Source organism: Electrophorus electricus, chromosome 5 (assembly GCF_013358815.1).
Source record: "Electrophorus electricus isolate fEleEle1 chromosome 5, fEleEle1.pri, whole genome shotgun sequence".
NCBI lineage: Eukaryota > Metazoa > Chordata > Actinopteri > Gymnotiformes > Gymnotidae > Electrophorus > Electrophorus electricus.
Window position 1 is genome coordinate 7,442,890 of NC_049539.1, and position 21,626 is coordinate 7,464,515.

A 21,626-nucleotide genomic window follows, 5' to 3' on the forward strand; every position below is an offset into this window, starting at 1 on the left:
TGGCCCTCAGAGTAAGTAGGTGCCTCTGAGCTTTTAATTGCTTGTGACAGTACTGACAGTGGCATGGCAGTGAAGAAATGTTTTCTCAGTGATTAATGATTGATAATGTAAGATATTTCAAAAGAATAAAATCCAGAAGCAGAATACTAATTCTAAAACTGTTAGAAATATGTAGAAAATGCAAGTAATGAGAATTAGATCACACTTTTTTCCCCAAAAGGTTACTACGCATTCACACTGATTTTGGAGTGTGAGGTGCTCTAAAAGCTCTGTGAGCCTTGGTAATTGAAAAATGACATTTGAGTTGGGAAGTTAGTGTTTTGAAAATGCAGCTGTAAAGAATATAAAAAAAAACAAACCTTTACCAGTAGGTCTATTAAAAGATTACATACATATCTGCTTTGTCAAAATGCTAATTAGTTTCAATTTTTTTTCTGGTTATGTAGCATAACTATAGCTACCATGAAGCTAGTTCACTATAAAGTATTGTGTTTGAAATGACCTACTACATACTACTTGCATGCTTATTGTTCCACAAATCACTATGCAATGTGTAATATAAAAAAAAATAAAAAAAATTTAAAAAAAAATCCAGTATACGAAAGCTACCCTGATGACATACTTCTCTACAAATATTCCAGTACACAATCAGGTCTGTCTTCACAGAGTATTGCATCCTGTCATGCAATGGTGACGGAAAATCTTGCACAAGTGGGCAGAACCCTCATATGTTCATGTGACCCCATAGTATGGTTTGTGTTTGTCACATACTGGATATTATACTGCATACTACTATGGAGACCAGTATGCAACATACAGTATATACTAAGTGCAGTATGAATTATGCAGTATGTAGTAGGTTATTTCAAGCATAAGGTGGCATTATCTAAAGTAGGGGTTTTTTGTGTGTATTTCAATAATACCTACCCTACAGGAAATGCATTTAACACAGGTGCAGTTTGTATTTAACCAATTACAGCTCATATGTTTCTCACATTTGAGCAGCCCTTATCTACACATCGACCAGATATAATTTGTGTAGTAGTGTTGCTTTTTCACATAGTGTTCACTTGCATGACATTTAGAGAGATTGTCATGGTGATGGTTTTTCTTTGATGGAGAGCTGATAAATTGTGAGCAACAGACAGCCTAGTTTCTGTAAGTATAAACCTAACATTACCTATCTAGATTTCCCATATGCTAGGGAGGTGTATCTGACAAAATGGCCAATGATTGTGTTCCTAATAAAATGGGCAGTTCAGCTAACATGTAAAGTAGAATCTATAATATATTGTTGCTTAAGAACCCTTATCTAAGAGAAATGTATAGTTTACACAGCCCCACCAACACCTAAAGAACATTCTAACTAGTGAATAGTGCACTGAAATTAAAAGCCAATAAAATATAGACTAGGCACTGCTTAACCAGAACAATTTATTTGATTCATAAAAAAATATATATTGGGTAACGTATTAACAAAGCAAATTATTTAACCTGTTGCACACATGTTGGTAAAGTTTGATTCAGTCATTTAAAAACTGACATTTTCCACCTTGAATGCCCTTGTCCAATTATTAACTGAAAGTGGGCCTGGCTAAGCTCTAGAGCTTCACACTCCAATATAAGTTGACCAATAGAGATTTTAAGGTGGACAGTTTCTTGTAAGACTCACAGTCCATACAAAATTAAACAAACAAAGAGATGCCAGAAGAATTTTTAAAAAGCATTAGCAAAATGTTAACAGAACAAGTGAATTCAAAGACTGGAAAAATGAGTACTAATCTTGAATTTTTTTCAGTAGTTTTGCTTTTATAGTATATTACATGCTATATGATATTTTGCTTGCCAATTTTATTATTAAAAAACCAAACACAATTAACTATATAGAGGCCTGGCCAATTTTTCTGAATGACCCTTTTTTAATTGACTCAAATTCTTATTGTCTGTTTTTTTCCTCCCCAGATCTGATCGAGGGAGTGTCTGACTGAAGGCTTTAGGAACAGCGAGTAAACTACTGCTGGTTCATTCTGTACCTCAGCCCTATGTCATTGGCTCAATGCAGCTGGCTTTAGGAAATTACATTGTGATATTTATTTACTGAAAATTGGTTCTCTATATTTGCACTAATTGATGACATCTGGCTGTTATTAGATATTATTTAAGTTATTATAACACACAGATAAGAATTAGAACCTCCAACGTGTATTGTTAGTTTATAGAAAAATGCTTATTTCAGATATGTCTGGAATGGTTATTTTGACATTGTTTTATTATACTCCTGTGTTTACTTGAGCTCTCAGTTATAAAATATAAAGGTAGCGACCAAATGATTATTTTAGATTACTAATGATGAATCTGCATAGACTAGGAAATCAACAATTTCTGAATTTGGAGTTTTTCTGCTACGTTAATCAATAACGTTATATCAAAACTGTGACAGTAGAGACTTGTTTTTGTGTGTTTTTGATGGTAGTTTTCAGTGTAAAATATGATTAGGTTTTGTTTTGTTCTTAAGTTAGAACTTTATTGATCCTGTGGGAAATTCCAGTTTATTCTTTTGCTTCTTGCTGCTTTGTTTTACTGAGAATCTGAGAAGACCAGTCCTAATTTATAGGACACTAATCTATAGCTTCTGTAGCTGTTATATCAAACTGTTAGCATTTAACTGAATTTGGTAAGCTACATAATTTGGAATTAAATTAACTCTAAAACCTGGCATCAATATATAATGTGTGGAGACATTCCATATTAACAACAAAGTGAAGCTTATTAAATACTAACCATTATGTTTTACCATAAAGTGCGAAGAACTCGGGTGGAATGTAATCTGACCTCATCGCTATAGCTGTATATACATTGCTCAAAAATACATTTTGAATAATTGTTAAAATATAACCTGAAGTGACCTATAACTTGTTCATATACCTTAGTCAAGAATGGATGCTATGTTTTTTTGCAGGAGAGGGTTTTAATTATATTGAAAGTTCACTTACAAAGGCAGTGTAATTATCATATAATTTCGATTTTGTGACTGGTCTAGTCAGTTGCATATGAGCAAGGATCAGCAGCACTGTGACCTTTAAAATCATTATACCACCATTAAACTAACATGGTTTTGTTAGTCTCTTAGTAAACATGAATGTCATTGCTCTTACAGCAAAACCTGGTAACTCTGAAGCAACAACCTTTTATTTTCAGATGTTGGCTTTTATGGTTGGGGAGCCTTGTAGAGGTGGAGAAGTTGTGATTTTACTTCATTCACATGTGAAAAGCAAAATTGAAATGACCGTGATAACATTTAATAGCTACAGTAAATGGGATAAATGGGGTAGGTAGGTGAGCTTGTCCTGTTATTCCAGATATTTGTGTTTAATATACATTATATAGTCTGTGATCTAACTGTAGATTGTATGAGGCAGTGGGTGTTTGAGGAGGTGTAGAGATCTGTGTAATTTTCACTTTTAGTACCCACTACAACCACATTAGGTAAGCTGCACTACACAGTATACAGTGTACATAGTAGTGGCTATGTTGACATGTTTTTCACAACTGTTGCTTTACCTTGAAACAGATTTATGCCTGTAAGTGATTTTTTTCTATCAATAGCTGTTTTTCTAATAAGATGTATATTTTATGATTAAAAGAAATTCTAAAGCAGTCCAGTGTCTTCTCTTCCTTATTGGGAACCATATATCACTACCAGATGTGTCTGGGGAATTTCAAGGATTTTTTGCTTTTTTGTTTTTTATGACACACAGTCACTGACGGAGAGGCTGTTCAGTGGTTAACGGTACAGAGTTGCAGCAGCACCATGACATAGCACAGCAAAGCATGAAACACATTTTCATATGTGACTCTAGCAAGTGAAACGTTAAATCTAAAGCAAATTTTGGTGGTTTTAAAGCTGTCCAAAGTCTGACGCATGTTTAACGTGTCTTCCAGAGAAGCTGGCTAGCTTTGGATCAGGATGAGGCGCATGGGCAGCAGAGTGTTCTGGGTCTCTTCCATAGTAAAGTTTTCTCCATGACTGAAAACAGTTGTTCACTACTATGACCTTAGTTGGACTATCAGGCCATTTACTGTAGCTAAACCCATCGGTGCATTCTTGCTTCTGAATATTGTACCAAACATTTTGGCTATTTCAAATTGAGGTGTTTTGACCTTTTAGAGTTATGATGACCTTTGGAGGCCTGACACTTATTTGGTTCTCATCTCGAGAGCCAATAGCCAGTCTAGATGGAAATGAGCCCTCTAGGATATAGGCCTTCAGTGATGCACAACAAGAATGGCCAGTACCGTTGTTCCCTGAAATAGTAGAACAGTGAATAGAAAGGGCTGTAATTCCTGTTCACGTGGTATACATGTTCATCTGCTAAAAACAAAGTGGAGAGTGAATTTTATTCTGATTTTAACTTCAAATTCCATATACTGAAAAGCCAAAACCGATGCTGTCCGACTAGTCCTATTTACCAAACGTGATATATTTGACTTGTATCCTATTCAAACTGACCACACTAAACTTTAAAACAAAATAAAATACATTGTCTCATACTTTGAAGTATTATTTATATATTTTATTAATTCGTTAATTTAATGTAATAAGCGATCTGTACGTTGGCATTAGCAGTGCAGAAGTAACGGTTAACGCGATTGTTGCTGTATGTGACCGCGAGATGGCGCCAGATCCAGCAGAGAGCATTATTACAAATAATAGAAGGTGGTGGGTTTTTTGTTTTGTTTGTCCCACAAGAGATGTTGTAACTGAGGTACACCGATCTTCATATGTATTTCAACCAAGACAAATAATTGATATAAAACTGACAAATTTTACTTGTCCCTCTGCTAAACTTTGTGATTTACTAACATTTCGCTTTAAGGCGTGGTCTGTATCTGTTTTACCTTGGCATTGGCCTACAGTAACATAACATTTCCATGACACCACAAAAATTCCACTTGTGGTCCCTGTCCCAGAAAGACTGAGAGGAACAATCCATAGCCTGCCCAGAAAAGTGAGTGTCTGCTGTTGGTGAAAAGGAATTCTGAGGTTCCCAGGGGACTGAAGGATTAGAGTGTGGCCAGTTTGGGGGCACATCAAAAACTTATTAAAGGTTTACATTCGGGAACTGATACAGCGATGTTTAATTGACATGTCTTAGCAAGGAACTAATACACAGGTTCTATTAGACGTGTATGTGACAGCTGACATGATGTATTATTACGAAGTAGCATAAGGCTTGAGCTGAGTTTTTGGTGTGCTCCAGTTTAGATTGTGCAGGCAGGTATGTTGCAATTATTTATTTTGAAGACTTCATTGTTCATTGCCATCCTCGTGACATAAGGTATAGGACCTATATCATTCTATAAAGTTCATGTCCCCATCCGAAATCACTGAATCTACTCGCTCTCATTCTTTCCCGCACTATCAGCCAAGTCCCCCAACATTACTCATCAAAGATTGTGCCCTGGAACCTTGTGGTGATTTTCTGCCTCGGTGATGTCTATCTAGATGAAGATATGCTATCATCCAGCCCTATACAGACTCGTATGGGGTGGAATCAATCCGTTTCCTTTTCAGCAAAAATTTGCCCAGACAACCGCAGCCCTATGAAAAACAGGGAAATGACACATAACGACCTCTTGGGCCCCGAGGTACAAAACTTCACAGCAGGAAAGGGGCTTAGAATTAAAAGAGTATAAATTAATACCCGCTTCCACTATTGCATACGGAAACCACAGAACAGCAGCAAAAATGCGCCAATTTCTTTTTGTCATATGGCAGGTGTTGCAGCATGTCAGAACGATATCACATTATTTTAAACGGGGAATAAATGTTTTTCCCATTTCTAGTGTATGTGGCCCATTAAAAGATTTCTAAATATAATACCACTAGATCAAGCAACCCGTTAGGAGCCAACCACAAATTCCGTGCTATTCCGGCGACAAGACACGCGAGGAAACTCCCCGGGCTTGCACAGATGTCATGTTTCCTTTCAGAGGTCTCCTGGATTCCCTCGTTTCCTGATCCCTAGACTTCTGGATCCTGTGTCTATTGTGGCCGGTTATTTTTCTGCACACATGCTTCTCGCTCTTCCTCTCCGCGCCCACGGTTTCTCCGCGGCAGCGGGGATGAAGGTAGCATGAATTCCACGAGCAGACACTTGCACTGCAGTAATGCGTTACTGGACGTACATTAATTAGACCAGACTAACGGAGAGCAGTTTAGGTAAGATCGATTTCAGACCTGCCAAATTATGACCTTTACAGAAGATCGAGTGGTTCAGATTTTTACCCGTAATCGAGAATCTTAAGAATAATTATGCAGATTATTTTTAATAAAAATTAAGAAAAGAAAAGGAAAAACAACACATTACATAGGCCTAAATGTATGGAGCTCTAGATATCAATTGTTGTGGGTTATTTTATTATTTTTATTAGGCTACAAAACCAGTGAAAATGTGTTAAATTGCGCTGTATTAAAATTATCCAGAACGCAAAAAAACATTGATTTTTATTTATTCAGTTAAGGCTTTAAATTGACAGTGAAGACATGAGATTATCCTCCTCACGTTTGTCAAGTTTTCCCTCAAGGGATTCTTTGTGGAACCGGTAAGAAATTTTAATTAATTTACATTTTACTTTGGAATTTGTTGTAGGCGACCATAGTTTATGCCATGCACGATAGTAAAATAGCCTAACTGAACTAATAACGACATAACTGAAGTGATAGCCTAATGAATAGCTTGTTGGGCTAAATACATAGTGTTGTGGGTGGTGGGAGTATATCGCTTTAATCTTTATCGCAGATGCTGTCTTCAAGGTGACAGGCGTATAGTTAAAGGCCCCCAAAAGCAGCATTATAGCTCAAACACGCGTGTAACCTTTTTGGTTGATCATCTCCATCTTTAACCATTTCACATGCAAAATATAAAGCAGCATATTGTAGTCTCAGTAGGACGAACTATTAAACTATTAGGCATATGTAAAGTTGTGTAATACGTAAGTAGCCGCTATTCTTCTTCTTCTTCTTCTTCTTCTTCTTCTTCTTCTAATAATAATAATAATAATAATAATAATAATAATAATAATAATAATAATAATTATTATTATTATTATTATTAGTAGTAGTAGTAGTATTAGTATTAGTAGTAGTAGTACTAGGGGAAGTTGTAATACTAGTATAAATAGTTGGCAAGTCGTTGTTTTAGGGGTAGTACTGAAAACGCATCGATTATCGCAGCCTTTTTTATTGAGTAAAACGAAATCCGATCGTATTAGGATCCAGATGAAGCAGGAGACGGGGCTGTGAACAGTTGGGCTGATGGCCAGGGCCGACCCTTACATCGAAGAACAGGCTGTCATTCGCGCGCATGCGCAGACGCGTTCCTGCTCTTATCCGTCATAGTGGGTGGATGAAGTGAGCGGCAGCGAGAGTGTGCATCCATGTCATATATTGCGTTGCGCATTTAACTTACAATCCGGGGGGGACGAACAAGCAACTCAGTCGACAAACACTCCGTGGAGCTACCACAAACAGTATCGTTTACCTGGAACTAGTGTTTTGTTATCGTAGTATTAGCGACAACATTTGTCAGGCGCTTGAACATCACCAGGAATGTGGGCATCCACCGCTAGTTCATTTTACGGCGTGTGTCGGAATTGCAGCCAAACCGTTGAAATAACCCAGTCAGAGATTTACAAAAGCTAACGCGGACTTAACGGAGTGAGGAAACGAGGGAGCTACATTTTGGCTAAATTATACCTTATCTGGTGGCTGTTCACTAAAGCAAGAGATCAACGGTCAACGTTAGGTGTTTAGTTTGCGGCAGGCTCGTTTTGTTTCGTTGCACTTTCCACTTAGCTCGCTAACAGTTCGTTGCTGCAGGCATCTCGGTGCGCCGTTAGAAACTGTTTTAGAAGTTGTGTTATTTTAATGGTTTCGGGTTTTTGAACAAACACTTTCATCCTTTTTTGTGGACATTATCCTACTATAGGATGCCGGATCAGATATCGGTATCCGAGTTTCTCTCGGAAACAACAGAGGATTACAACTCTCCAACGACGTCCAGCTTTACTACCCGCCTTCAGAGCTGTAGGAATACGGTCAACGTTTTGGAGGAGGTAAGACTCCAAATAACTGAACATATTCAGCTCAAGAGTGCCCTACATGTCTCCGGTATCTTGCTAAGTTGTTTGTTGTGACGATGTGTGTTATCAATAATCAACAACCTAGGTCGCATCGCCAGCTAAACAGATGCAGAGTAGCCAGCAGTGCCCATAGTGGAAGCTTCAGTTCTTCTGGCCTACAGGGTTTCTTAAGGGATTGGTGCAGATGTTTGTAGACGGACAATAGTAAACCATTAGAGCCATCCAACCTGCCACCGCTTCACTGGTGAATTCCTTTGATAAACCATTATGTTATTTGGCCTGTCAGTTCCAGAACACTGGATCATGCAGTCTTTGATGAGTTACGTGCTCTGGCTCAACACGAACATTCAGATCTAATGAATTGACTATACAATTTTCTAGAACCAACATTTATGTAAACAACCTTCTCTGACAGTTCTGACAGCCATCATTTAGTGGAGGTAGAGGTCCTGTATGCAGCCTAACAGGACGGCAGTAAACTGTACTCGAAAAATCTGCTTTACAGAATGTTTGTTGTGACATCCCAGGTACACAATAAGAAGTTGAATCTGCGTCGAGGGATGGTGACACAAAAGCCTTACTGGGTTATCGACAGTCTTCATGTATTGGTAATTGTTTTGGCGTAGTCATTTCAATTAGGAAACAATTTAACATTTTAACTTAATGTGCCAAGATGGGTTTCATAAAATCGTTCTCACGTTTTCATGGAATGAGCGTCTTTCAGTATAAACTCAGTTTCACAGAGACTTCACACTAACTTGAATGTGTGAAGGACTCCTGTCAAGTTCTCATTGGTGGCTGGTTTTAGTTTTTATTTGCCACCTTGTATGCCAAAGCACTTGATATACAGTCATGGTCTGTAGTTTGCACAATTGGGCCTAACTTCTCTTGCTGGTTATCCTCTGTGTTAGCCGTTTAGCTCAAAACTAAAACGAAATAAGCAAATTTTGGACACCAAATATCAGTTTATTGATGGGTTTTAGGTCAGCAGTCAGGAAACTGGTAATGTATTGAGTGACCGAGTTGCTGCTTTTCCTGAACACAAACCTTGAAGTAAAGTATATCTATTAGCTATGAGCTAAATGTTAACCTTATCTGAAACCTGGCTGTAGTCAGACTGTGGTAGGACCACTGGTGAAATATCCCTAGATGGATGCTCACACCTTACGTAATCTGAAATTATTGACTTGTGGAAAGGCCTTTATAACATTTAGAAGTTCAGTGTTTCTGCAACGGCAGTGAAAATAATAAACACAGTTTGTGAAATGCTGGCTTGAACAACTGCAAGGCTAACCTGGGCTACCTCTTTACTTGAAGGGCCCACAAGGCCGAGCTAAATGTTTAGTCTGAGTTGCATATTTCGTGTTTGCCACCATCATCAGTTGGACAAGTAGAATCTGTAAGTTTGGGTGCTTGAACTTTGGCCTTAAGGCATGTTGTGTGTTGTGCTGGGAAGCAATTGTTTTGACATGTTTCATGTCTTAACTACTTTATGAGTGGAGGTCTCATGTTGGAGCACTCAAGGGACTGTTCATTAATCGTCATCGCACTATAGACCTAAAATAAGAAGGCTGACAAATGCAATTGGACGTTCTACCAAATCCAACATTTTTATTTTGTGCTGAGTGTCCTGACCAATCGTGCGCTCAGACATTTCAGACAAGTAAGTTGGTGTTCTGGTGAAGCAAGGCCTTCCTATCATCTGAAAATGTAAATAAGGCAAGCCAATATTCAGTCATGTCAGATCAGGGCTTCCCCCTTAGTATTGTAATAGTTTGCGATGCACATGGTGTTTGTGATCTGTAGGAACATGATTGCGATGCAGTATTTTTTCCATATCATGCGGCCCTAGTCATCAGATGTATTACTTTAGGCCTATGGACTAAATTACTCACACACCTCTTCTGTACTGCGGAGTAGCGACGTCCTTGTTTAATCTTCAGAGCCTAAAGAGTAAGCTGCCTCAAAACATGGCTAGCATCTGTTGCACAGTACTGTAGAGCTGTGAATCATGATGTTTGACAGAGACTGATTTGTGTGTCTGCTTTCAGTTACATGCATTATGGAACCATAAAATGGTGGGCCCTGTTTTGGAAGCCTGTTCATTTATTGAAGAGCTTGTGAGCTTTGTGTTCCTGATTGCAATGTTCTGATCAATTGCATCTCTGCCGCATTGATGTGCTCTGTGTTGAGTGGTTTGTGCGTGCGTGTGTGTGTGTGTGTGCGTGCATGTGTGTGAGGGTCGGGGGGAGTTTCCGGGTCAGGCGGGGGCAGTGTGCTGCTGTAATGCTTTAAATCTTCCCCATTCGTTATGTAATGAACAGGCCTCACAGAACTCAGCTGAGCTGCCAGATCCAGATCAGACAGACTGTGGGCCAGAGAGAGAGAGAATGGTTGAGAGCCGTTCAGACTTACAGTTGTGAACTGAGAGTCATATTTGTTAGAGGGACAGCATGAAATTATTTAAGAGAAACAAAAAGGGGGGGTAGAGGTGGATGTCATGGTGTGTTCCTGCTCTAGGTGATTTTAACTCAGCTAGAGTGAATGTGCTGTTAGATCACCTGTAGTGTGTTAATACCTTAATCTGAGTGAGCTCTAATAGCAAATTCTGCAGCCACATATCTTGTGGACATTTTCACTTCTTAAGCATCTCATGGGCTCATAGTTAGGAGCATTTTATAGTTTATTCTGCCTGGCTTGTTTGCATCATACATTTGTAAAAGCATTTTCAAGGTAGGTGTAGGGCCTTTTCTTTAATCATGCTTTTACTTTTTTTATCCAGTTTTGAAATCTAGCTCTTAGGTGTTTCTTAGGATATCCTTCATTCTCATGTTATTGATATGAATAATGTGATTGAATTGATTCAGATTTAAGAACAGATTCAGATTCAGTGTGATTTTTTTTCTGTGAAGTCATTCTGTTGAATTGTTAGAAATTCCAACAGATTCATTAGGCCTCATTCAGAGAATCAGTCGATATATTACCTTAGTAAGCTCCCATTACTGGAGTAAATCCCGGAACAAATGCATCATCCTATGACACTCGTGAGTCTGGGAAAAAGGCACATTTTCTGCTTAATCGATGGAAATGTTGGTCGTTTCTGACCCATCCATTAGTATACATACATACACACACACACTCACACACACCAGGATACTTGATACATTGATGTCAACCTCTCATCTAATGGCATGACTCATCAGCCCTGTTCATTTAGGTTCCCATATCAATACATACAGCACTGTGCCCTTTAAAGCCTCTCCTGGTTTCAGTTCGTTTATTTTGTTTGTTCGTGGCTCGGGTTGCGTTTTCCTTTTTCAACATTTTTTTTATTGCTTCCTTTGGATTTGGTGTAAGGAGGAAAAGTCTGTGTCATGAATCACCTTTCGTTTAGGCCCCGCCTCCCAGCTCCGCAGCCTAAACGAAAACCATCTGTCGGGCTCTGGAGGGACGCCGAGAGGGGAATGGGGGGCCGCCTGTGTGAGGGGCAGAGGTAGAGCGGGCCATCCTGGAATTCGACTGGAGAAGAGAGAGGTCACATGACCAGGGTCTGCCTGGAGCAGGGGCTCGACGCAGAGGCAGCTTCAACGTGGTGAGCGATGACAGTCTCCAAGAGGATTTGGCATGCCCGAAAATGCCGTCTCCCGGAAGAACAGACGCGCCATGAAGCTTCGTGCCAGATGTGCAGCACAGCAAGCTTACCTTAGCGCTGGCAATATGTCACTTTCATTGATTAACCAAATGATTTTTGATTTTGCCAGACATGCCCTGAGAGTGAGTTGGATGTGGGAGTTTTGTGTTGTGCAGCAGGAACACGGTGCTGATTTGGGAGAATCAGCAGGACATAAATTTGGTCAAAATGATATTTTTTGTTTTTGTGCTTACTATACAGTTTCAACACACAGAAATATACATGTACCGTGTGGCTCCTTGAAAGAGGAACAAAAATGTTAAATCAGCATTTACAGCTTGGCATGGTAACCTCTGTCATGGATGTCTCTCGTGTGCTCCTTGAGACCCTCAGGATGAAGTGGTGCAATTTCGTTTGCTCTGTCCGTGCTGTCAGAGCACTTTTTGTAATGTTAAAAGTAATGGCCTTAGAAAAGGCAAGCGTCTAAGTGTCTAATCATATCCAATTAGCCATAGCGTGACAATGCAGGTTTTGCTTCAGAAGGCTTTTAGTACTGTGGAGAGCATGTGAGTGATAGAGAAGGGAAGTCTGGGAGCTCCATGTTCAACATCAGCTAGCTACTTCCCTCATAAGAAGGCAAACATGTATCTAATATGTACATGTTAAACAAATGCTTAACACAAGGGAATCATGTTAAATGTTTTTTTTGTTGTTGTTGTTAACTTTCACACTGCTTGCTGCCATGAATAGGTTTGTTCTGCAATGCTACAGATAGACATCAATTCACGCAGACATTTGTGATATGTTTGCACACACACACACACACACACACAATCACACAATATACATCACAGGAAAAGGATAATTTATTGTATTAAAGTCTCCAAACTGCAGGTGCTTCTAACACTCAAAGTTGCATATAGGTTACACAACTCTGCTAGTTGTGGAGCATGTCAAGTTTATAGCTCTTCTTTCCCTCCTACAGGGACATGATGGATTGCTAGCAATCACACGGAGTCATTAATTACACCATTGTCTTGTAGCATTACACCAGGAGTGTAAATGTAAGGTTGGTGTGATGTAGCGGTGGCATCAAACAGCTGCTTGTCCTGGCTCCTCCACGTGTTCAGTCCCCAAACCCCTGCCTCCACCTTCTTTCTCGCAGCTGCCGTTCTTTAATTGCTACAACGCCCGTGCCTGGTGCTCGGCAAAATGTTGCGGCTGGCTGCCGAGTGGCCCCTGTGACTGGCAAGAAGATGGGTTCAGTTTGATTTTGTGGTGAGAGTTTGCAAGGGCCGCTGAGAGATGCTGGGGGTGGCACCCTAAGACGCTGACTGTCGCAAGCAGACCTCTTTTTTTTTTTTTTTTTTCTTTTTTTTTTTCCTTCTGATGTCTGTTCAGAGAGCTTCCTGGAATTATGCAAATGCAGACTAAGACGTAAAACCGTAAGGGAAGCTGCCTAACGCGTCCCCAGCCTTGGTGCAGTGCTTGCAGGTGCCTCCTCTCAGGGCTCCTCTTTGTGCCTTCTTTTTTCATTTGCTGTTTTCCCTTCATTTTTCACTTAAGATGAGTCATATTCCCTTGTGTGTCAAAGGTAAATTATGCAAAGGTTTCCGAGTGAATATTTAATGATGCTGTAATCCGAGGGCTGAATAAGACTGCAGGGGAATTAGCAGAGCTAAGCGTCAGCTCTTATTCCCCCCACAGCACAACCCGTTTCTAAACAAGCTAAACCCGCTATGTCTTACATTTCTGCTGCCTAAGGGTTCAATGTCCTGGCCCAATTTTTCCCAGGTACCCAAATGTGTGTCAAGGCAGGCTGCCTGCAGCAACGCTGGTTAAGGTTATCATCACTTCCAACTCTGCTTTACTGGAGTCGGTGGAATCCCTCTGACACGCCTGTCAGATGATGGAGGATCTGAATTTTTGTTGACTCGTAACACCCGGCTGAGACACACTTCCTAGGCATACAGAATACCACAGAAGTGGTATAAAAGGTAGTGAGCCTGAGGTATATCATGGTCGTGATGCTAGATAATGACTTCCATCAGTTTTATGACGCAGTAAGAAGGGAAGATGTACACAGTCCAGCAAAGTATGATGCATAAACAGCTGCTGCGAGCTTTAGTTTATGCTCTGATCAATAAAGAAATCATGCACCAGTTATCACAAAGGACCTGAGCACTGAAGCAGCAACATTTCTGCTTAAAGCTTTTAATTAAGATGTTTTTGCAGTAATATAACTAGAGATTGTTTGGGCTCCAGGGTCCTGTGTTGGCACATTTCTAATCCTCTGACTCTCCCAGCAGTGCCAGTGTTATGTTGTGGTATTAGTGGGTCATCTGGGCAAGATGCTTGTTCTGTTCTGATTTCCTGTCTGTGGAGCTGATGATGTTTTGAATTTAACAATGGGAGGTAAGATTTTGAGATAGTGTTGATCTTAAAATACCCCCTGAGTTTAAAATAGGTTTGCCTGGCAGGATATGATGCGTCTCACTTACCATGTGTAAGGCTTCATCCTCTCTGATAAAGCAGAGAGATGACATCAAAACTTTGGTTACTTCCTTTCTATACATTGTTGGTTTTGGAACCAACATGACTGAGAGAAGCTTGGAGAAGAAGAAACATCAGATATACCTGATGGGATAATTAGTTTACATCATAATTCTCACTCACAGGTATGATGTTCAGCACACTGTCAGGTCTCATTGGTTAAGACTGTATAACTGTATGCATCGATCTGGCCATTGGTTTCCATGCTATGCAAAATGTGGAAATGCTCCAAAGCACACAGAAGCGTTAATGAAGTGACAGCCGTTTCAGGTAATCCAGCCATACGTGCCCCACGTGTCTTCATACTAGATCTTTTGCTTTGAGGGAGTGAGTTTCCATATGAACACACATTTTGGCATTCTGATATGGCAGCCTGACTGGATGTTTGCTGGTGCAAGTAACAGAGTTTTCCAGGCTGAGCTGTAATGGGCCAGCACCAGATGGCTGGAAAGAGAGTGGATGCTGGTGCTGTAGGCCCTCTGTAGTCTCCACACAAGAGCTGGAGGTTAGAATCATGCAGAAAGAGTTTGGGAAGCCACAGAAACTTAAAGGTCAAATGAATCGTTGACCTTTGTGACGATACACAAAGTTTCACATGTTTGACTGAAGGATTAAAGAATAATCTTTTAACAAATAGAAGCACATGTGGATTTGGGTACAGGGTTGCGTACAAGACCATACTGCATTACTTTGTTAATAATAATATGATAATAATACAGAGCAGTAACAGAAAAAGTATGTCCTTGGAAAAATATCTTTTACGCACGCACACACACAGACACAGACAGAGGTCAGTCAGAGTAGCAGTGACTGTGCTACAATGGAGGATGAGGAGGCTTATGGCCAGGCTACCCATCTGTCAATCAGACTGTCCAGCAGTCCTGATGGTGTCTGCTGGAGGGAAGGCCAACTCTGTGTTTGCGCACATGTGTTTACGATGCCTCAAATCCATCTGTAAATGACGTGGTTAAGCAGTTTTCTTAATCACACCACACTTTTGGCCACAGGGGGTGTGTATTTTAAAATACCTGTTTGTTTTTATTAATCTTCTCATTTGACTGCTTGTCAACCAATAGCAGTTCAAATCATGTAATGATGTTTAATTGGGCTCATGACCTCAGAGTCTGAAAGAAATGGTTCATTAAAAACTTAAGCATTGCATACATCAGCCCCACTGCACCACTCAGTACACTGGTAACATTTAGCACTGCACCCGCTGTCTCATGTCAATGACTAATGTTATGTTTAATGGGGCAACTTGTCATGCGTGTAACTATGAATGCTAAGTGTTTCTCTAGAAAATGGTGAATGTAGTTGAATAGTAAGTTCATGTAGTTACTGCAGTGTTTTTTGTTGTTTTTTTTCCCTGTTTGGCTTCTTTCAAATTCTTTTCTGTAGTTTGCTTGTAGTTTTTCTGAGGGTTCGTCCAGTAGTTCAGTAGTGATGTCAGGAGCTTTGTCCCATGGTGTGGCATGTTTAAGGTTTTTTGAGACCTCCTCAGGCAGGCTCTTTCTGGTCTGCTCCTCCCCAGACCACCTGTTGACTCCCTGTATGTAAGTGTGATGCTCTCTCATCTTGACTTGTGAAGGCCTGTTGTAGTCCTGCAGTGTGACTCAGACACGCAGCTCATCAAATGTAGCTTGTGGGTGGTAAATAAAATATCTCACACCAGCAGAGTGAGGAGACGCAGCTCTGGGCCGGAAGACACGGGACAAGTGCATGTTGGGATAGTGGAGGAAATGCGGCTACTATGCTAATCTGTAGAAACCTGTATTTTTTCCAGTTGCACAATGAACATGTCAAGCTTTTGTTGAAGATGATTCAGAACATGACTTCAGCTTGATGTATGTAGGTTAGACATCATATGATTTTTGTCATATCAAGAACTTCATAGGCCATGAACAGCTGGGCATGTGAGGCCTGACATTCTCAGGAGCTCACTACTAGATTTTGTTAGATTGTTACATAAGTTTACAATTTGCTTGAACGATACTGTTAATCTACTGCTGTACTGCCAGCATGCTTCTTAGCTGTGCGTGTGTGCGTGTGTGCGTGTGTGCGTGCGTGTGCCAGTGTGTGTGCGTGCGTGTGTGTGCGTGTGTGTGTGTGTGTGCATTCGTACATGATCAGTGATGGTGTTTGGGAGCTGTGACTCATTCCCTCTGTCCAAGCCGCCTCACAGATGGTCGTCTCCGTCACCTAGGCAACTGCGGAACTTAAGAACTCCCTCGTGTGTCTGTGTGTGTGTGTCTGTGTGTGTCTGTGTGTGTGTGTGTGTGTGTGTGTGTGTGTGTCTGTCTGTGTGTGTGTGTGTCTGTGTGTGTGTGTGTGTGTGTGTGACAGAGTCTGTGGCACATGCTTGTTAGAGTGAACCAGAATGGGGCCGAATTCAAGGGGGAGTGAGCACACTTAACCGCTTAAAATCGCACTGTTGGTGTTGGTTCTCTAAGACGAGTTGATTTATTGCTGATCTAATCGTGCTGGAGGATGTAATGACACAACTCACTCACAGTTGTAACCAGCACCCTTTAGCTTTTTATTCTTTTTTTGCAAATTAGATACGACTAAATGGGAAATGTTTTGATTTTCACCACAAATTCAAGACTGGTTTTATTTCTTCGATTGTTGTCCTTATTTCCAATGGACAAAGTGTAAAATTGTTAGTGTTGGTTAGTGTCGGTTAGTGTCGTTTGCCAATGTGGAAAACCAGACTTTTGCGTCAGTCCTGAACTGACATATCAGTGCATCTCTGTCCATCAGCTGGTCACTGAAATTAGCACTTTCCCTGTTTGGGCTAGAGAATGTGGTACAGAGTTTACCTGGGAATATAAAGTTAGCACTTGCTTGACAAGATAGTTTGGAGTAGCCCATAGACTGGGTGATGACTAGGATAATTAGTTATTTAGACATGCTGCCATTTCAGTGTTTGCTCAAAGTAAGACTTTTCTCAGGTTCCTTCTTTTCATTCTAGTACAATGAGGTTTTTATTAATTAATTCCAGATGCAGTTAGAGAGAGGGAGGGAGGGAGAGAGAGAGAATGAGGGAGAATGAGAATGAGGGAGAAAGAGGGAGAGAGAGAGAATGAGGGAGAAAGAGGGAGAGAGAGAGAATGAGGGAGAAAGAGGGAGAGAGAGAGAATGAGGGAGAAAGAGGGAGAGAGAGAGAATGAGGGAGAAAGAGGGAAGGAAGAAAGGGCGAGAGGGAGCCTCAGGGGGCGGGGCTAGGAGACGGCGGGGCTAGCAGGTGGGCACCTCAGAGGGAGGGGATAACAGCTGCTAAATGACGAGGCATTTCACAGCAGCGTCACCTGTGAAATTGGTATTGCTCGTGTTGCAGACCGAGAAAATGAGCAGAGCTTCCTCGTTCATTTCCAGTAGTGTTAGCCTCTCTGAACTAGGTCTAGGCAAAAAACAAACAAACACAAAAACCCAAAGATGAATTCTTCATTTCTCTCTTAAATGATTGTGCATTCAAGCACGGCTGACTGTGATTGCACTTACACGGGCCCATGAATAAATCTTTTCTGATTCAAAACACCTTTGAATTTGGCTCATAACAAACTACCTCAGAGGGACAGGGGTTGGTGCTGACTCCGCAGGAGGCGGCAGTGTCTGTGGTGTGTACGATGCCCTGATGTCATCTTTTGCTTTTGTTTGGTTTTAGGATTCTCTAATGTGTCTGAATGCTTGTTTGTTTTTGACTTGAACAGCACAAGAATTTTTTAATTCTTTGAAACTCTGAAACTGCTATTGTTCTATCATCACTCCAGCTGGATGGGAGGCTGCTCGCAGGACGCCTGGTCGATGGATCTTGCTGGGGACGTTTGAGTTGAGAGCCTTGCTGTGTCAGGATTACTGACTGACCTGCGAGAGGCAGCAGTTCCTGACTGCAACTGCGAGTGTTTAGCTCTGGCGGGGCCTCCTCGTTTTCAGCTACACTTGTCGCAGTAAAGACGGCACATCTTAATGTAGCCCTATTTTGGTCTTGTATGTGCTGGTTATTTTCACGGCAAGACTGGCAGGATAGAGCAGCGACCATTTACAGGAGTGAATGACACGTTGTGGATGAAGTGAATTATTCAGTATAGTTGTCTTTTTTGTGCTTGTCTCTTTCAGGTGTGCAGACACACATACACACACACACATCTCCTCAATCCATCTCTCTCTCTCTCTCTCTCCTCTCTTTCTCTCTCTCACACACACACACTCACACACACACACACACAGACACACACTCCCCAATCCATCTCTCCCTCATTCACATATACAGACACACGTTTCTCTCTCACTTTCTCACTGCATCCATCTTATTGTGCACTCTCTCCCCCTCTCTCTCCCTCTCATGGTCTCTCTTACACGTTCTCTTCCTGAGTTGTCATAAACCTGAGGATTTCACATTGAGGTGTGCGGTGTGTTCAGTGATTAGGTGCCACTTGGCTATTCTGGGCCTCTTACCTAACATGACTGCAGTTTTGGCCCCAGGGGCCGATATGAAGGGCTGCATTATTGATGAGCGCGCTGCCTTTATGGTGTTTTCCTCTGGATGTCTACTGTAGCCACACTCTCAGAACTGAATCTCCATGACTACATAGAATACCCTGACATAGGCTCTCGCTCTGCTCTCTGACCCTTTCCCTTATCAGCTTTTGCTGCTATAAATATACCTTTCACCATGGATAGGACATATTGTTTTAAATATCCATGTATTGTCAGAAAACACATTCAGTTCATGCATAGTCTATACTCTTTAGCATTTGAGAGACGATCCAAAAGAAATATTCTATATACTATGAAATATAAAGCGGTTGGTGGTTGTGCTGTTGAAAACACTGTAATGCATTTCCTGCCAGATGCTTTGCCACTTATTGGTCCCAGTGCTGATTTGTTTTTTATAGGACTGAATAGTCAGCCAAGAAGATCGTTGGCCAGATCTGCAACAGCCTGTACTGGGTTGGGCTTTGCTTAGCCTCAATAGACAAATTAACTGAATTCAGGCCTATAAATTGAATTTAGCACTTGTCAGTACATCGATTAGCTATATAGTTACTGTTTAATGTTGGAGGTAGACATGCACTTTCTTCCAGTGTGTCTCATAAAGGGCAGGAGAGAGCTGGACCCCATGCAGTTGCTGCGTGCAGTCAGACTGCCTATCAATAGCCGGCACTTGGCTTCACCTTGTTCCCAGTCGTGCATTTTGCATTTCATTTGAATAATTGTCTGGCTACGCAGCTGATCCGTGGACACTGCTGATGTCTGACCGCACAGCTTTCACACACCATTTCCAGGAGAGCACAGTTTTGGATCAGTTCTGTAACCAACGTGGAAGACATAACGTGTTCTAAAAGGGAGAGAGGGATGAGTGAGCCGCGGGGGCCCGTGCTGTAAATGGCCAGCCTGGCGCCAGCAGGGAGTGTGTTACCAGTGAACCTGGGACATGTGTGTGGTGTTTATTTTAGTTGGAGCATTGTTCTAGTTCAAAAAGTGTGTGATGTAGACAAAAGTCTTACAGAACCGGTACTGAGTCTAATAATCATTACTCATTTCTCATAGATGTGCTGATGAAATATTGAGACTGTTTTCCATAATTCTGAAATCTGTTCATGCTGTGTTTAGAAAAATACAATTTCAAGATTTGAAGGTTGGGGGGGGGGGGGTTGTGGAAAAGAGGGGCATGGCAGTTAGTGTCAGGCTGTGTCTGCATGAGTCCACCGCTAGCTTTAGCCTCAGGGTACAGATGCTGGTCGCTGCTGCCAAACGGCCCCGAGGCTCGAGCACAGCAGAGCAGAAGCCTCGGTCACACAAGCTCACTCGCCACAAGTCCAAGAGACCTCTCATCACCCAGAGGGCGCAGCTCATTTCGCCCTTAAGACTCTTGACATACTTGCTAGCAATTATGGCTTGGCCAGTTCTTCACTGGTTAGCGTTTCTTTAAATTCAGAGACATTTTATTTTAGGAACTGCAAGAGCTGTTGAAATATAGCTGACTCCGGGTAAACAATACGAGCGATTTCATACGCTTGACACTAGCATATGGTGCCATCTTAGCCAGACTTCTTAATACTTAAAGCTTGAAATAATTTTATTAAACTAGATTTTCTGGAGCCACCTGTAGATCAAGCAGGAGTGTTTGTGAGCATGTGTTAGCTTGTTTGCGGCGCCCTTTTAACTTGGACCTGTGTCTGGTTAAAAGCGTAGGCTCTGTAAGCTGTGTCTGTAGGGAGGTGCTAAACATTTAGTTGCAAACTGGAGACTGGGACAACAACCACAGCCGCCACACTGGATTAAAAAATAACTTTACTACACTTAGTCTGGGCCTATTGTGTACAGACATCTGTTATTATCTTTTCACATAACATTTCCACTTTATCTAATTTAAGACTTGTAAGACTAACATTTTGACATGGTGCTTAGGGGGTGTTTGTCTTACACTGAATATTGAGGATTTTCTTATGTACTCCGCAGTTGGGTGAACCCTTCAAAAATGCATGTTTTGTGTCATTTTGTCCTCTGTTTTCCTCAACACGTTTTCTGATGCAGAGGATCTGGCTGGTGGAAGCTTGACTCCAGCCTTGGGCTTGCAAGCTCTTTGGGAAGGTGTGGTGTGAGGCTGTATGGCAGAGTTGAGCTCAGCTGCCGAGGAGGACTGAGTGAATGACGATGGTTGGAGAGAAAGGAAGAAGCCAGCTTAGGCTACTCTGGGCCCCCGCGCTGCCCACTCGGACACTGGCCTATGTGCAGATTTGTGCGACTTTCACACTCAGACATCTGACAAAGGAGGAGTTGTGTGAGCCGTACCAGGCTTCCATTCCACCGTAATAGGCTGTCAGTGCCGAAAAGGGACGTGCCGTTGACTGTTTCTGGCATTAGCGCTGGAAACGTGGCGTCACCAGCCTGCTCTGCACGTGCGTGAAGTAGGAAACCATCCAACTGATTTTGCAAAAGATGAGGTAACAGGACCCCAAGGGTGAGGTGATTTTAAGCAGGTCAGCAGGGAAGGAAAAGGTCCCCAAACATGTAGACCGTTTGCACGTGACGTCACAGTTGGCGAGTGATTACGTCTACTGAATAGCAGTGAATTCTGCGAAACGGAACATCTGAAATATGAAAGAGCTGTTGTACGAATGACTGTATGAGTAGATTCAACAATCTTTTTACAGACTGCTGAAATGTAAAGAAAGGAGACGACCGTATTTGCTAGCAAGGCAAACCTAGTTTAGACAGCTGTCCGGATGAGCTTTGTATTAGGAAGTTGTACTTGTACTCACAGTGTCCACAAGAATTTATATTTTATTTTGGA

General features: G+C 41.4%; 2 protein-coding genes across 10 annotated transcripts in view; both read left to right on the forward strand.

The window, feature by feature from the left end:
* LOC113573799 (GTPase IMAP family member 4) overlaps positions 1-3,657 on the forward strand; it is a 5,381-nt gene extending 1,724 nt beyond the window's left edge. The window contains exons 2-3 of one of the 2 annotated variants that reach the window (XM_027004318.2): positions 1-15; positions 1,963-3,657. The exon at positions 1-15 is cut by the window's left edge and continues 763 nt beyond it. In XM_027004318.2, coding sequence (XP_026860119.2) covers positions 1-15; positions 1,963-1,984 — 37 coding nt within the window. In that variant the 3' untranslated portion in view covers positions 1,985-3,657. The remainder of the gene's footprint in view (positions 16-1,962) is intronic. The other variant, XM_027004317.2, reaches the window with a different exon arrangement.
* Positions 3,658-7,384: 3,727 nt separating this feature from the next.
* The window catches only part of asap1b (ArfGAP with SH3 domain, ankyrin repeat and PH domain 1b), a 50,804-nt gene continuing 36,562 nt past the window's right edge, over positions 7,385-21,626 (forward strand). For 6 of the 8 annotated variants that reach the window (XM_035526311.1, XM_035526308.1, XM_035526312.1 and 3 more), the window contains exon 1: positions 7,385-8,118. In XM_035526311.1, coding sequence (XP_035382204.1) covers positions 7,993-8,118 — 126 coding nt within the window. In that variant the 5' untranslated portion in view covers positions 7,385-7,992. The remainder of the gene's footprint in view (positions 8,119-21,626) is intronic. The other 2 variants (XM_027004352.2, XM_027004351.2) reach the window with 1 other exon arrangement.